This window comes from Temnothorax nylanderi, unplaced genomic scaffold, assembly GCF_030848795.1.
Source record: "Temnothorax nylanderi isolate EJ_2023f unplaced genomic scaffold, tnyl_v1.0 TNYL_tig0001_pilon, whole genome shotgun sequence".
Taxonomy (NCBI): domain Eukaryota; kingdom Metazoa; phylum Arthropoda; class Insecta; order Hymenoptera; family Formicidae; genus Temnothorax; species Temnothorax nylanderi.
The window spans coordinates 1,252,902-1,269,683 of record NW_027249063.1 but is presented as its reverse complement, the minus strand read 5'-3'; the positions used below and the strand labels follow the sequence as shown (position 1 = coordinate 1,269,683).

General features: G+C 43.5%; 1 protein-coding gene across 2 annotated transcripts in view; it reads left to right on the top strand.

The window, feature by feature from the left end:
• The window catches only part of LOC139772120 (Krueppel-like factor 6), a 320,096-nt gene that overhangs the window by 287,456 nt on the left and 15,858 nt on the right, over nucleotides 1-16,782 (top strand). The window contains exons 2-5 of one of the 2 annotated variants that reach the window (XM_071705660.1): nucleotides 5,897-6,067; nucleotides 6,309-6,551; nucleotides 7,220-7,428; nucleotides 8,193-8,419. In XM_071705660.1, coding sequence (XP_071561761.1) covers nucleotides 5,897-6,067; nucleotides 6,309-6,551; nucleotides 7,220-7,428; nucleotides 8,193-8,419 — 850 coding nt within the window. Of the gene's footprint in view, nucleotides 1-5,896; nucleotides 6,068-6,308; nucleotides 6,552-7,216; nucleotides 7,429-8,192; nucleotides 8,420-16,782 lie in introns of both variants that reach the window. The other variant, XM_071705572.1, reaches the window with a different exon arrangement.

Genomic DNA, 16,782 nt, shown 5'->3' with positions numbered 1-16,782 from the left:
CGAGGGACGAGGCGAGGGTGGGATCAGACGAAAGGAGAGAAACGCGCGAGGAGCGCTGGAAAGTAGGAGGAAAGGACGAGATAAATTCGCGGGTTTACGGCGCCCTTAAAATCGTAGGGATCTCTTTAACGACCTGGCAGACCGCCACCGTGGTGGTCCTCCTAGCGGGAGGGCTGAAATGCGTCGACGGTCGCTCGCTCGCTCGCTCGCGTGCGCGCGGGCTCGTGCGCGAATGCGAGCTCGGGTTATCATTCATTCGCTCTCGAGCGAGCCGCGAGAGCTCTGTTAATGACAGTCCCATGGAATTACTGCGGAACTTCACGTCCGCGTTAGGACGATGCGCGCGAGGTGAGGGCTGAAAAATGCGCGAGAGGGAAGAAAAGGTGAATCCACCGCGCGAAATTCCGCCAACGCGGGCGAAGATTATCTTTCTTCTCCCGGGATGGCTCGCTTTCTCTTCTCGCTGCTCGCTTCCTCCCTCTTAGCATTTCCCATCGTCGAGTCTCTTGCCAGCTGCATTCTCGACGTTCGAGCCTGTCGCCCCAGAGAGGCGCGCGTCTCCTTGAAAATACTTTATTTTATTGTTACCGCCAGATCCAGCGAATTCCGGCCTCGTTACTGTCGAAGCGTCTTCGCGAGGTTGAGTAAAGATTTGAGTTTGCGTAAACTACAGTCGTAGGAGAAAGAGAGAGAGAGAGGGGCAGAAGGAGAGAAGAGTGAGGTGACGGGGTGGCCTCTAAAGAGAAGAGTCCGGCTTTCAGGGATCTACGAGCGAGCTGCGATAAGAGATTTTGAGAATCCAAGATGGGGCTCTCGATGTCCTTTTTTCCCGTTCAGATTTCGCGCTCCGCTCCACGATCCGGTCAATTTTCTTTTCTCTTTCTTTTTTTTCTTCTTCCTACTGTTTGTCCAATGTGATAGCCCACCGACGAATCGAGTTCTCTATCCCACACAAACTCCGAAATGACGCCGTTATCATTAAGAACGGGTCTTATCGGTCGTAGGGAGTGACCATTATCTCCGAACTGTTTCTGCGCCCATTGAGCCCGACGAAGACGTTTTCCCTTTTAGATATGACCTCGTTGGTCGGATGTAGAAAGTCCTCGTGGTTCCATGGGAAATAAAAAACCGCAAATGTCTTTAGATACCACAACATTACGCGATACCGAATGAAACGTAATTGCCTCTAGGACGCCAGAAAATCAAATTGTATTTCCTGCGAGACCGTGAGAGTTTTGTTCCTATATGTCACTTTTTACTATTGTTATCAAGGATTCATGTGAACATTAAAGTTGGTACCGAATTTCATAGTATTATATAGATAATGCGATTAAATCTAAAAACTAGTAATAATAAATGTATCAATATGGTGTGATATGCGCTTCACGACAATTTTGATGATGAAAAATATATTTAGCCCACATAGTATAATACTTGATCCATATATAATATAATAAGTCTCTCTTTATATAAGTAGATATTAATACCGATATTTAAAAGTCTGAAATTTAATCGCGCTTTTTATATTTCTGATCGCGTTTAAAATATTCCCGATATCCGAATATAATTGCACTTTAATGCACGACACGATGTTTGACGAGCAACGAGCATGTTTTCGTTGATCGCGTATATGTGATGCAGCGGAATCGCTATAAACCTCATAAATTCGCTACAAATGGCTTACAGGTTTACCTATAAAAACATAATGGCGAGACTGTCTCCTTTCATCGTCCTTTTTCAACGAGCATTCGGCCTATCGATCCGTGGAATTTTTTTATTGCCACTGTCCTTCGCAGCGCGATCCCTTCGTCAGCTAAAAGAAAGTAAACATCGTAAAAAAAAATTCGCACTCACCGAGTGTTTGCTCAGGTCCCACGAGAGGAATATCATCCGTAGAAATTGGTGACATAACTTCGAGATCATGTACTTGTTGTTCATCAATATTGAATACGCTACACGTCACGACTCTCGCATTTAATTAAGTTATGTTTATATTCGAAATGTAATCGAAAACTCGAAAACGGGACGTGATAATGGAGCGACGAGGAGGGAGAGAGAGAGAGAGAGAGAGATCCTGCATATTTAAAATAGCCGTGTAAACGAGACGAGTGAACAAGATCTCAAATATTGTATAATTTCGCCGGTGGAATTTCATGGCAATGATGAAGAGAGCGGGCGAAGGGTCGCATAAATCCGGCAGGCGAATGGCCTGTGGGCTCATCGCGAAAAGCGTAATAGAGAATTCCGCAATTCGGATGCTTATGGGGCACTCCGGACGGAAAACGTTAGTGTGGCTATTGGTATCGACCGCGCGGGGCACACACAGACGGGGTTCGCCCCGTGAGCTTCTAAATTATTACGCAGTTTTGGATTTAACGGAGCCAATGGCGAAAAGGACGCGCTTTGGCTCGTCTCCGCGAAGTCGTAAACCTACGAGTGTGCGCTTAACTAGAAAGCTCCCGGGTATTTTTCCCGGCGATTCCGTCGCGCGCAGCGCACTCCTAAGGCGGCATAGCGAGGCCGATTTACCATTACGGAAACAAAGAAAATCAAAATATCTTCCGCGAAGCCATCCACCTTCCCGGAATAATCTAGAAACTGCGAAAGGTCGAACTCCGTTTCTCCGAACGCGAGTCGTACGTAGCCTCGTAAATGCATTTGCTTCCTGTTTTGCGGTGGAGTTACGACGCTGCACAGAATAAATATTAATATAACGTACATTACCTCGTAACAGTCGACGGAATTTTGATACTAGAGTTTTCATCATATAAACACAATCTATTTTCGATATCTGATTATTCTCGATATTCTACTAAAATATTTTCTTTGTTATTTCTATAATGAAAGGAGACACTTTAATAGTGACATACATTCCCCTTCGTAAAGCTCCATAAGACTATAATTTTTTTCACTCTCTGTTTTTCTGTTCGTTTTGTTAAAGTGTTTTATTAAAAATTTACTTAAAATGTTTTAATTATTTAGACATTAAGTGCCTTTAGTTAGACAGAATCAATCAATATTCTCACGGCTTCGAACGCATTAATATTGTTCTATTTGCAACGACGATTAACGTTGTTTTCCTCGAAGATTTTCTGACGGATTAAGTCGACGGGATAAATCGATCGCCGTCTATATATAGAGCTGTGCCTCGGAGGTCAGGATTAGTAAAGTTCAGTTGATGCTGGAGCAAGCCCTGGGGAAGGAGAAACGGTCCCTAAGCGAGTGATAAAATTCCTTTCCAAGTTATATTAACGCCGTTAGTCGTACCCACGGTGCCCCCGGACGAACTTTAATCGTGAATAATGAAGGAGCCCGGCGGCGATTATTTTTCTCGCAGAAGGGACCGACGGCATTAGACGCAGCCCTCGAACTTCGGCGCAGAGCCATTTTTTGCAGTTCCCGAAGAATCTTTGTCAGGCGGGAAAATAGACTTGGCTTTCTTGCTCGTTGTTTGATTCTAGACGTACTTATCGTAAATTATGGTATTAAAGATAACTAAGGAAGCCCCCCCGTGCACTCCCTCCTTTTAATTTTATGACTGCGGCTTCAAAAGCCGATTCACTCAGCGCAAAACAGTTCCTAATTCGCTTAGTTCCCGCGCACTACTTTTTCATTGAAGGCTTGACATAGAACAGGCTGTAAGCGCTTTATTCTTAAATTTCTGTATTTAAGAGGCGGAGATGGACACTAATTTAATTGTCCGCTACGAAGAGGCTGTTTATTAAGATATGTGATTGCCATATGACGTTAAGAACATATTTCTCGATGGACTATATTATACCGCTACCAGCGTCGGCATGTAACAAACGTTCTTAAAGTAGCTTTATAGAAGGCGAATAGCTTCATTTGTAATAGCGTCAGACAGAACCGTCGCTCCTGATGGTAACCGTTAGGGCGAATAATAAATTGGCAGACAATGCCCGAAGGAAGATACCAAAGTGCACAAAGAATGCTTGCGTCAGCTATCATTTTTAGCTTGCAGGCGGAAAGAAAAATAATATGGCTGTTCAACGCTGGCATAATTTATACTCTCGCAGAATATCGTACCGTTTTCAGTAATTAATACTGTTGTTGATGAGTGCAGAAACTTATTAAAAAAGGTGCTCTCGATAGTGATATAATAGTATCATGCAATATGCAATAATAATAAGAAAAAATTAAGCAATACGAATTGAAGATATAAATATCATTTATGCGTAAATATAATGGATGTTAGAAAATTAAAGTCACTGCAAAATTGCAATTAATTAAGAAAGCGAATGACAATATGTGAAGTTTAAATACGTTGAATATTTCTTATTTGTCCATCGTCTGCCTTTCGTTCGCATTACGGTGTTTTTTTTTACGTTTTCTTTGACTATAACAATGTAAAGAATTTCATTATAAAGTGGGAAACAATGGCGTTGAGTGAAAATGAAAGGTCTTAATCGATTCCTGCAAGAATCGATAATCGAATTTTTTCAAAACCGAACAGACCATTGTTTCATAACATTGTTACACTTGAAACTTACATATACGGTACGTATTAAAATCACAAACTATTATTTCGTGATTATTCGCTGTACAAAGCCTTCGTTCAAAGAGAAGTCGACAGGACGAAGGACCCGAAGGAGACTTAGCCAGAACGGGGTGCTATAATTTCATTTGTGTGGTATAGTTGGTGCATAATTCCTCGCAGTGAGTAGCATAACTTTGTACTCTCTCCAAGGAACTGTACCAAACTGGCACAGCCTACGGGACAGCATCAACTTCGCAAACTCGCGAGTAGTTGCGTTGACGCCGATGTACTTTCCCATATGGGGATGCTTGACTTCTAAAGATAATTTCTGCAGCATTTGCGGACTGCGCAATCGCCTCAGACATTTGTCACTATACTTACAAGTAGATTAATGTATTGAAAAGAAATTTTTCGCTTTTTATATCATGCGATTTATATTTTGTCTAATCGAGATATTGTCGCATGCACGATTTCGATTAACATAATTTATGAGCTTTAATTATAGCTGGATAAAAGTGAAGTACACACTGTTAAATAAAAGCGTGTACAGGTTAATGTGTAGAAAAATTTATTTTAAATGATTTTTAAATACATGGGTTTGTTGTACTCCATCAGAAGAAAGATGCTTTTCCATCAATAATGTGTCCAGTCACCACCGGCGTCGATAATTGCCTGGCATCTTCGAGGCATGCTTTCGACTAAATGCGGCACTCATGGCGGTTTACGTATTTCTCAGGCAAGAATTCAACGCCAACTGAATCTTTCGTGACAAGCATCCAGGACAAAGGTTCCATCTATCGACTCACGCAAAAATTAGGGCGATATTTCAAAACCAACTGCTAGTTATGCTGTACACGCTCTTACTTAAAAAAACGGGTCACAGAGAAACGGTTATTCCATATTCTCAAATAAATAACGAAATTATTTTCTCAGGCAAGAATTCAACGCCAACTGAATCTTTCGTGACAAAGCATCCAGGACAAAAGTTCCATCTATCGACTCACGCAAAAATTAGGGCGATATTTTAAAACCAACTGCCAGTTATGCTGTACACGCTCTTACTTAACTGACTGTAATTTCGATGTGCCGATAATTTATAAACTCGTTAGATTACATTATTCTGGCGATCTGTTGTGTTTCTTTCTCGCGCAGGACGGTGAAAAATTTCTCCTCAAATATTCACTAAGTATTATTCTATAGAAGTGTGAAGAGCCTATTACTGTTAAAGCGATATATATCATCTGATCTTAATCGGTTTCCTTCCCTCCCCCATCTTTTATGGCTATTAAGTTTAAGCCACAATACCCCGCCCATTGCTACCATCGGAACCATGAGTGGCTCGGCGGGATACTTAAGTCGCTTCAGTCTCCTAACAAGCCCTCTTGTCTCCTCTTTCAGACATGCTACGAGATGGAGAGGTACCTGAAGGACGAGCCGAAGTTACAATCGTACAAAAAACTCCCCACGGAACTGGACACAGCGCCCTGGAACCTCTTCAGGGCACCATCGATCTCATGGACGACGTCCACCGGAACGAGCGCACAATTCGACGCCCCAATCAAAATGGAGGTATGTAATCAGCCGACAGCTTACAGACTATTTACCTGCCTATCAAATTATCCCAGAGAGAATCTTCCTGTTCAAACTCTAATATATTATATATAAATAATCTTTATTTTCGTTCATACGTTACTCCAATATGTATATTTACTTAATACAATACTGACAACTGTGTTATCTTCTCGGATTCTTCGAAAGAAGCGATTCATATTTTTAAGAAATTAAAACGCTTTTCTTCTTTGTAAATCAGGTGACGACGTCGTCAGACGAAAGAGATCCCCTCTGTCTGGACGACATTAAATTCAGTCCTGGCGATCATAACGAGAATGGGCGCGAAAGGGATCTCGATCGTCACCTCGACTCCTTATCGATGTCCTCGGCGAGTTCGGCGTGTTCAGCACTGTCCTGGGACAGCTCACCCTCCCTGTCTTGTACGGCGCTTATTCTTAAAAAAGAACCGAGCGAAGACCTTGAGGAGGATGAGGAGCATGAGGTATATATGTTTATGTAGGCTTAGCGATTTCGACTAATAATGTTTCACCTGGAATTAGTGATAGCTACAAATCCGCGCTTGATCAGAAAAATAATTAATCACGAATAAAAATACAAAGTTGAAATATTCTTTTATTCGTTTTATAACAGTAAATTAATAGAATATTTTGATAGATTGAAAGAATTATTAATAGAAAAATTCTGACGGAGTTTTTGTTCTGAAAATTGTTACCGGATTTTATTTCTAGAAAATATTTTCTAAAATCCAATTAACTTTTGTAAACTTTAAAAGTTAATTTCAGCGTAAGAAGTCTGAAAAGCGCGGACGTTGTAAATAGCATCCGATTTATTTATTGTAAATACATGTACTATTTGTGAAGACAACCACATCTTTCCAAATATTTTTTTCAAATTCGACTAAAACCACTTTCCCGCAAATACAATTTCTGATTCAACGCGCAATGTTGCATCGACGCAACGAGACTGAACGTAACGAGTTTGCAAGATCGCGCGATATCGATTCGATTCTCATCGGTTTATTTGTCTGCTGCAAACCCGTCCGAGTCCAATACGATCCCCGACAGCGACTCACGGACCATGCAATCAATCCCGTTATGTTATTAATCGTAATCTCGTTGCATAATGCGCGCGATTTTGCCGCCGCAGGAGATCGAGGAGGAGGAGGACAGCGGGTGCGAAAGTGAAGGTCAGATCCTGACGCCGCCGTCGAGTCCCGGGTCGGGTCAAGGTCATTCCAACTCCAGTCACTCGTCGAGTGGGAGTTCGATGCTCGACGTGCACAACCTCAACCTTCACGGCACGGGCGGGAGGAGTGCCATCGTCAGGGTTACCGCCGGGAACGCGCAGGGTGTCGCAAGGTAAGTGTCGTAAAACTCGCGTTTTTGCCCCGCTGAATGATCGTACGTACGCTCTTCCTTTTTCCGCGTTACGGTGATGAAAGGTCGAGCAAAAGAAACGTCCGCTTCCGAACCAGCGGTTTCCTCTTTGACGTTCTCCCTCTCTCGTTGCTGCTATTCTTACTTAATGAAAACTTAATTGCCTTTAGAATTGAAAGAGTGGCTAAACGCGATACTTGCCCTACGAGAGACGGATGTGCCGTATAGTTAGCGTTCTCGCTCGGAAATTATCTTGATTAACTGCAACTGGCATTACCTGACATAAAGTGGCCGTACTTTCCGGGTCGACTTATCCCATCCAATTCGTTCCCGGGCAATTTTCTACGGAATTTACAAGAAAAAAAAAAGAGAGACGCGGGGTCGTTGAAAAAAAGTTGACGTTGTTCGGGAAGTAGCCTCGGAACGTTCTCGCTACGGCTGGGGTAAGAAACTTAAAACAATTCGCTCTCGCGATCCATCATTAACCCGTCGCCGGAATTGCGCTCTTCTCGATTCGCTCGCGTTTCTTTTGAAAGCACGAGACGTGCACCGATTACTCAACATTCTACCGATCACGCTACTCGCTATTTCGCGCGTGTTAAACTCCGGCCGGGGTCTCTGGCGAGTCCCGTGACACGCACGGGGCTCCGTTTTACGGGATGTCGCGCCTCGACAGCGCGCAACGAACTAATTACAATGAGGCTAAAGTACCGGCCAATGAGAGCAAGCAAATCGCGTTTTTGCAGACTGATCTCCGTCACGGCGAACGGCTTCCCCGCGGTAGCCGGCACGCAACACGCGCACGCGGGCACAACCGCGGCCACGACCACCGTGGCTAACAGGCACCACGCGAGGAGCAACGAGCACAGTCCGCCCGACACGAAACGCAGGATACACAAATGCCAATTCCCCGGGTGCAAGAAGGTGTACACCAAGAGCTCGCATCTCAAGGCCCATCAAAGGACGCACACGGGTGAGTGAGCTGATGCAGCTATGTCTACCTAATAGTTGATCTCCGGTCTGCGTGTATCGAGGTTGTCGATAAATTAGTCGGCTCAAATCGGTCACCGCGAGATAATCCGATAGACTGCCGCGACACGACACGTGTGAATTCAAATAATTATATAGTGGTAAAGCTGAACTATGATTAGTTCGACGAGTTACGGGTGATAAATACGTGCGCGAGTTGTAACAAATTTTTCAAATCGCTGCCGGATAATCCCCGCTACGCGAACAACGGGAGTATAATTAATTACGGGGCCAAATTAAGAGTGCTTCGTTATTCGTGTCGACGCGCTCGCGAGATGGCATCTGGCTGACGAAACAAAGCAGACAAATGTAGCGCTCATTCGCGCGCACTCTGACGCATTTATCTCCGATAGAATCAAAACATCCGCCCGACATCGCATATTTCTCTAATTGGCTATTGTCATTTTTGTGCTCTTTCCGCAAATATATTCTTTCAAAAATGAAAGGGGTACGTAACGTACGACGAGTAAATTGAACTCGTTTAGCGTGTTTTATTTAACGTATCAATTTTGTAGTATTATATTGTCAATTTTTGCATTTCTATCTGGCTTTTCACATTAACTTCTCTATTCTTAAAACCTCTCTATTCTTTAATATCAACAAAAGCACGTCACTTATTGCAATTACGAAAAATAAGCCAGTAAAATTTCTATAAATTCAATTTATAATCATCTAATCGTTAAAAATAATAATGACGAAATGGCTTTGTTAAGATACGATTTACGTCAATTATATTGCCATTTTATCTATGCTCGCCAGTATATACTTAATTGGTATATACTAATTTACAAAACGATCATTCTTCGTCGATTAAAATTTTTATGCTTCGATAAAACGAATGAAGTTTCCTTCCACCTTAAAGAGTGGCAATATCTGTCTCGCTACTTCCATCCACGTTGACGGTGCGCGTCACTGTCCGAACGCGATATTGCCATGGGTCTTCGCGCTTTCCTCCCTCCGATCCTCTTCGCGGTCGCTTGCGGTGAACGGTGGCAGGCGGAGAGATTGTAATTAACGAACTCTCCTTTCGCCTTTCTCTCTTCTTCCAGTGCGACCTGTCCTCATCCTCGGACTCATGCTCTTTATCCATGGTTTTTGTCGCGTCACACTCAGGCCCTACGGTTTTCGCCAGTCATACGTACGGTACCCTGCGGTACGTGCCCTCGTCCTTCTACGTATGTATAGTTTAGGCACGGTCCCTACACTGTGGAAATGACGAGAAAGAAGGAGAGAGAAAGAGGGGGGGAGGGACTGTGTGAACGCGAGGGTGGTAATAAGGGACGGGTTGGCCGGGACGCCTCCATCCTGCAGCATGGCAGGTACGTCGGGATTGCTTCTCACGGATCGTTAAGCAGAACTGCTAACTACGGGATTATGCATACTGCGGGACCCGTCCCGCAATTATGACTCTGTTATGAATTCGTCCTGACACAAGGAATCCCCCTGTCGGCGGAACGGCTGCGCCAGACGACGGACGGCCGCGACATGTACGACGGCTCGTCATAGGACGTTTGTCTCGAGACATTTACGGTGAAAAAGGTGTAAAAGCGCACTGTGCCCTCAGGTATTGGTTCGCCCGTCTTCTTTCTCTTGTTCAATCTGTACTTCACATTGAACGTATATGCTTCGGAAACTGAAACGCCCCTCTGTCGCAGAATGGTTTTCTTAAAGTTCTTTCTGTTTTGTATCCGCTTATCGTCTTCATCATAAAATAGTCAATATGCAGTCTTTGTATGTCTTCTCTTGTAAGAAATTGAATAAGGCGTAGTTATATCGTAGAAAAAGTAAACTATAGTCACTGAAGCATTCTGTACTAGTAGTAATTTGTTTTTGTTAGATGACGGTTCTTCAAAAATATTTTCAACATGTATAAATAATACTTTTATAGATATTAAAAAATGTTTAAAGATGTTTTTTTTTATACTATAGCCATACATAAATTATCCAATCAATTTTATTCAAGAAGCATGTTGAACTGAGAAGACATAAAAAAATTTCAAATATATAAGCTTCACGATTCTTCTTTGAATATTAAGATAGAAACAATTGCACGACTATACTTCCATACTTATTGATTACATTCATCCGCTGCACGAGGAGATTTCCGTCGCGATCTCGTCATCGAAAAAGTTCGGCGACACGCTCTCTGAGAGTTCGCCGCCAGGAGAAAAACAACCGCACCGAGAAACTTCGGGGAGCGGAGCTTTTCGCGGGGATGGAAATGGCGGGTAGACTTTGATCTCACTCGACGGAATCTAATTACCCTGCGTACAGGACTTCGTGGTAGCGAGACACGAAACGAAGCGAGTCGTCGATCGCGAGACGACAACGTGAAGGTTCGTTACGAATTCCATCGGCGAAGTTTCCCTTCGGGAAGGGGCTTCTCGATATGTAGATATTCCGAGAAGGATCGGCGGAGATCTAGTCCCTTAGTCTGATCTTATATTTAACGACGAGGACGAGGACGAGAACGACGACAGAAATAACATGCCCATCTATATCCGTCGGATCACATTATTCTCAAAGACGGCGGACTTGGCACCGATTCTACGATGCGATCCGATTAAACGACTTAGCAATCAACGTATCCACTTGCTAATTCCTTTCTAACGAAGCGACGAGACGCGTCATCGCTAAATACCAAGTATGACCATCGATTTATCAAGATTTGATTTTTGCACGCGAAGCTTGTTTAAAACCAACGATCTCAGCTTGCGCGAGAGAAACCGTTGAAATATCTTGAATCTCGCCGGTTCAGCACTTCGTGATAATTTTACATTTTTGCCTGCGTTACGCACCGATGCGAAATGTGGTTTTTCACCGGCCGTTTAAATCACACTGTTTAAACCCGCAAGTTAATTAAAACGTTTAACGGATTTGGGCCTTTTGCAAAGAGGTTAATTTGCGCGGAGTGCAGCGTTTCGCGAACGGCCGCGATTTTTCACTGTCACTCACAGCGCAGACAGATTTACGCGGAATTTGTGTAATGCGCGATGAGAAGAAAGCCCTACGTAGTTACGTTAATTATAAGTCGTAAAGAGAAAACCGGGGGGAAGACTGGTTATGGGAATGATAATACCGAAAGAAAAATCCTCCGCGGATAAACTCTTTGTTCTGGTCTTATAGTATCTTCGCGAAAATAAAACCGGACTAATTCTTCTTTTTCATCGTGCTTATCCTTCTCGCGTATTAAGTTCTTGTCCGAGCGGGTCCTTTCTCTCGCTGCGCGGGAGTGTTGCAGGACTCTCGTATCCGATTTTCCCACGGGTGTCAAGGAACTATCGATCGCCGTTCCGCAGCCTCACATCGGCTGTATATATAGCGTCGAGAGAAAAGAGGAACGGAAGGATAGGAAGAGAGAGATTTCCAATTACAGGGACTTTCCGTTCTGGAATTCCATTCCGAACGTCATTGTTCTCGCGTCGCGCGCCGCGGACAGGACTTTGATCCTTCGACGATGCGAGAGTCCGATCGCTTCGCCCGGGACACTTAACAGTCCTTCACTTCGTTCTGTGGAAAGTGGATAGTCAACATATATGAGAAAGAGCGATTTTATTCCTTCTTTGACCTCACTCGACAATCGCGCGATTTCGCGCAGGAAATGAAACGTTAGCATTCCTCGGTCTCTACAAGAAAAAAATAGGAAAACATTTGTTCCAGAAGGAAACCTCTGTTAGCACGAAATGTATAAACGCTTGATAAATTTATAAAGTTATCAAATATACTTATGCAATTAACGAAATAAGATAGTTTAATAAAACCGATTTTCAATGTCATGCAGAGACTGCACCTTTTCTTATCGCATTATCAAAGATATATTTTCCTCTATGATATTTTTGACTGCGAAGAATGGAGAAGACGAGAATGGGGATATAAATGACTCGAAGATGATAATACGTATTTCACGTATATATATTCACGATTGAAAACTTTGCTTTAACGGATCGAGGGATACGGGAGAGGCAGTTGCGATCGAAGGGAGTGAGCCCCGAGATTACGTACGGAGATCGAAGTAGGTCAGCCAAAGTATAATAATTTAACATGAGAGCGCTTTAGAGACGCACAGCTTTCCGCGATCTTAAATCAAACGAAGAATGGAACGAGCGGCCCCAGGAACTTATTTATCAACGTAACTCGCGACGATGAATCCGCGCTGTCGAAAACAGTCTGCTTATATACATTACTTCTGCATTTCTCCTTAGACGTGTCGGTGTATCCCGCGAACAATGGGGACCCGAAGGTATCCAGCGTTGGTAGGGCGGTATAATCGAATTAACCATAAATCCAGCGCATTTCCGCGCAAACGGATATCCGTGATTTATGCCTGGCGAATGGTCCGAAGCGCGAAAGAAACGAGCGCGGCGTTACACAATCGCCCCGGTTAAAACATTACAATAAAGCAAGAAATAAATTCGCGAAACGGTGGAACGACTTTCTTAAGTTTCCACCGTTTGCATGGGAAATATATTGCTTTCCTTTACAACATTAATTATGTCGCTACTTGTCGCTACGGTCGCTACTTTCTCTCATTTTAATATTTGGATTATTTAAAGTATAATATTTATGTCGATCTCTCGATATGTTTATTAAAAAAAGACTGATTTACGAGATAAGCGCAACAGTTGTACGTAAAATATACATAAATTCTTGGCAAAAATATAAATAAAAGTAATCCGTAATGTATATAGACTATTAATATATCGATGTGCATATTCCTCGTCTACATTGCTTATGTGCGATATGGGCATCGGACGATACCCTCAGCGCGTGATTTACGCGGCGGTGCCATTTCGCATATAAACGAGCCTGTTATTTGTCGTCGCAGAGACACATCGTGCCGGTGCACGCAGGAACAACTCGCGTCGCGACGGTGATCCGAAATTTGTCGGTACATTGATTCGAAGAGACGAGCGCGTTCGCGGGGGCTGGTAAGCGGCACGTCGTCGAGCCCCGTAACTCCATTACTAAAAGTTTCTGGTCGCGGTGCATCGCGGTAATGCGATTCGTAAATAATGGTTCGAGAAACTGAACTCGGCGACACACCGTCCGCTTTCTTCTTCGTTGTCGTCGTCGTCGTAGTCGTCGTAGTCGTATTCCCGCGAGCCAAGTGCATCTGCGCGATTGAACACGTCTCCTCTTACGTTTAAACCGCAAGCTCAAAGTCTCAGCTGCATCTCCCGAGTTCCCCCCTCTCCTACGAGAGACCGCAGGCGCCTGTGGTTGTAAGTGATCTTCCCCTTTCTCCCTTCTATATTTCGTCGATGTTAAATCTTAGATGTTGCCAACGTGCCGTGGTGCTCCAATGCGATACACGGCACAGCCATCGATTTTTGCAGCTGGAAAGTCGCAACCGAATCGCGATCGTGTACCCGAGAGAGAGTTAGCTTCACCGCTAAATTTAGGTCAATCGAGGTCAACGTAATTAATTCAGGATTAATTACACGGGGGAAGTCGTCTATTTTATATTGGAGCGCATTTTATCGCGAACGAACCGTTATGGGTGCACTGGAAGCTAATCGATTATTGCGTGTAATTCGAGTATCAGTAGCAATAAAACGCTTCGCGATTCTTTGAAAAGCTTTGTTGCGCCAAGTCAGTGGAATCGAATCGTTTTTTTTTTTTTCAGACTTTATTTCTAGAGATTCGCGATGGAAACTTGCTGGCGAATCTGGATTGCGCGTATGTTGTAATAAAAGAATACCAATAGGAACGTTTTATTGCAAACACGATGTTGATGCTTTCACGTTACGTTTCGAATTACGAAATATTTCAACGAAATTGGCAGGCTGCTTTTAACGATATCGACGATATCGGTAATAGTGTTCAATTAGATCCTAGTAGCATATTCCGATGTTTGTATTGGCACATCGCGCAGATCATTTCCTCGATTACTTAGGTATTATTTACGCAAAAGTTTGCATAACGTATATTGTACACGCGCTCACCCCGAAGCGACTATGCGCTCTCTACGCGCACATGTGCAGCACACACATCGATTCGCACCTCGGGCACTATTCGAAACACATGATCGCGCCAAAGTTAGACCCGTCTGCCGCGACGGGGGTTATGTACCGCAAACAATTGGAAACGTCGTCAAAGTTCTCGCTTCGGTTGACAGCGTAACCACACTTCACAACACGCGAAATGCGAATCGCATCCGGCAGTTTCGCGACACGCGATGAAAATCTTTTATACATGCGTCACGGAGACGAGGTCTCAAAAAGTGAGGCTGTAAAGGGTCTCGCGCAATTTTTATGTGAAGTTATATCTCTCGACACTTGCGATATCTCTTACTCATGCGTCATTTTTTATTATACGATTATCTGTGATTTCGTGACTTGATGTTAATGATAAAACTAAAAACTTCTGTTTTAAATAAATTCAAAGGAAAAGGGTAAAACATAAGAGAATCCCTGTGCGGACGATTATATATACAGATTGTAATTGTCTTGATTTCTGCGCATATAATTTACATACGATTTAATATAACGAAAAATAATAAATAAACTGAAAAACGCGTGATCGATTCCCGAGTGTGCGAGTTTCTTTTTACTTTACCGCGTTTTGTTTCGCACGCCCATTTTCACCATGCGATACTTCCGGAAGAAATCTCTCATTTATCATTTCTATAACGCTGCTATCTCGTACCGGCAAGAACAACGTCGTTCGCAAAATCCGCCTGTTCAAAACTGAGTATGAAGCGATATCGCGCTTCGTAAAATTTCCTCTCGGACCCCTATGCGATCCTCGAGAAGGATCCCAGACTATCCTCCCCGAAGTGGAATGTCGAAAAAAATAAAATGTCATCCCCCTTCGTAGGTAGGGGTAACTGCGCTGTTTTCCGCGGACCCTTTCTTACGTCGGGAACGTCTAGCCGGTCGTCCCTCGAACGATCTATCACGCGGTCCTGTAGGATGGTCTCTGATATATTAAACGCTCTCACAACAAGAAACTTCTCCTTGCCAAGTATTTTTGGATGCAAACCAGAATTCGGTACTCTAATCGCAGAGAAGTTCACTGAACATCTCTCTCTTTTTCCCCGGTAAAAAATTAACCATGCGTTTCTTTAAAGCAGAAACGATCCTTATCGCGCAATACAATATCTGTCGAAACGTTCGATATTACCGAATGTGCTTTGTTTGCCACTCAAGCGGGTCAAATCTCGCGATTGCGTTCGATTGAATTTTCGCAAATGCGTCGAAGGCCTCGCGCCATTAGATACCGAAAGATTTCGCGCGTAGAACGCCTTTGAATATGCAAGGGAATCCCCGCGCTATCGGAAAATCTCATCTACTTCGCCGGCGGGGGCAATGAAAATCTTTTTGTGAATAAAGTACAAGCGTATCTTCTCCTTTATAGCGCACAATATTTCTTGAAAGGAAAACCCTCTCTTTCTTGCTCCCACCGTTTTTCATTCCGACAACAGGGGGGTTGGTTTCTATCCTTGCCTTGTCCTGCAAGAAAAAAAGAGGGCCGTGCTCCGCCGAAATTCGGTATGCGAAAAAGAAACGGGTGCAATACGTCTCGTAATTTGATACGCGTCACTACGAGGAATTCCTCAGATTGCACGCGAAACGCGAGGTGCATAAAAGCGACTAATGTAAAGTACGAGTACTATGCTGGCAGTGCCAGAAAATCGTATCTCTCTTCCCAGGGGGCATGAAGCAAAATCTTTTTGTAAAAGAGATACCTTGCATTTCCTCTTTTATAGCGTACGATATTTCTCCGAAGAAAGCGTTCCTCTTTCTTACTCGCTCGCGGTGACGACCGTTTCTTTCTGAAAAGATAAGTTTTCAACGTATTTTCCCCTAAAACTGGAATTCGAGAACAGAAAATGGAGAATTTATTCGTTCAAAGTCGTTGCCTATTTGTAAGATCGATAAAACACGAAAAGTTATACGTTGACATCGCGTATAGCAAGAAATATATTAAGCCGTAGCAAACTTATTTGACATTAAATTCTGAGAAGGAATAACGGAAGTGCGCAACATGTCGTGATCGCAACTTCTCAGTTCATTTCTACTTTGCAGTTCGGTAAAAAGCCCAATGTCGTAAAGAGTCAACTTTCCGCAATCATTGGTTTTACGTAATTCAGAATCATTCGGCAGCCAAGTTATTTCGCGGTGCCGAAATTCGATATGTTTCTGTCCCGAATAGAAGTTTTCTATACGACGTCGTTTCAAGCAAAAGTAGATCGATCGACGGCCGTCGATCGCTCGCGAAGTTCGTTTGCGAGTAACGAGAAACGTCCGCGAAGGAACTCGTCTGCGAAGTCGCTGGCGATAAGTATCGCGGGGGGGGAAAGTA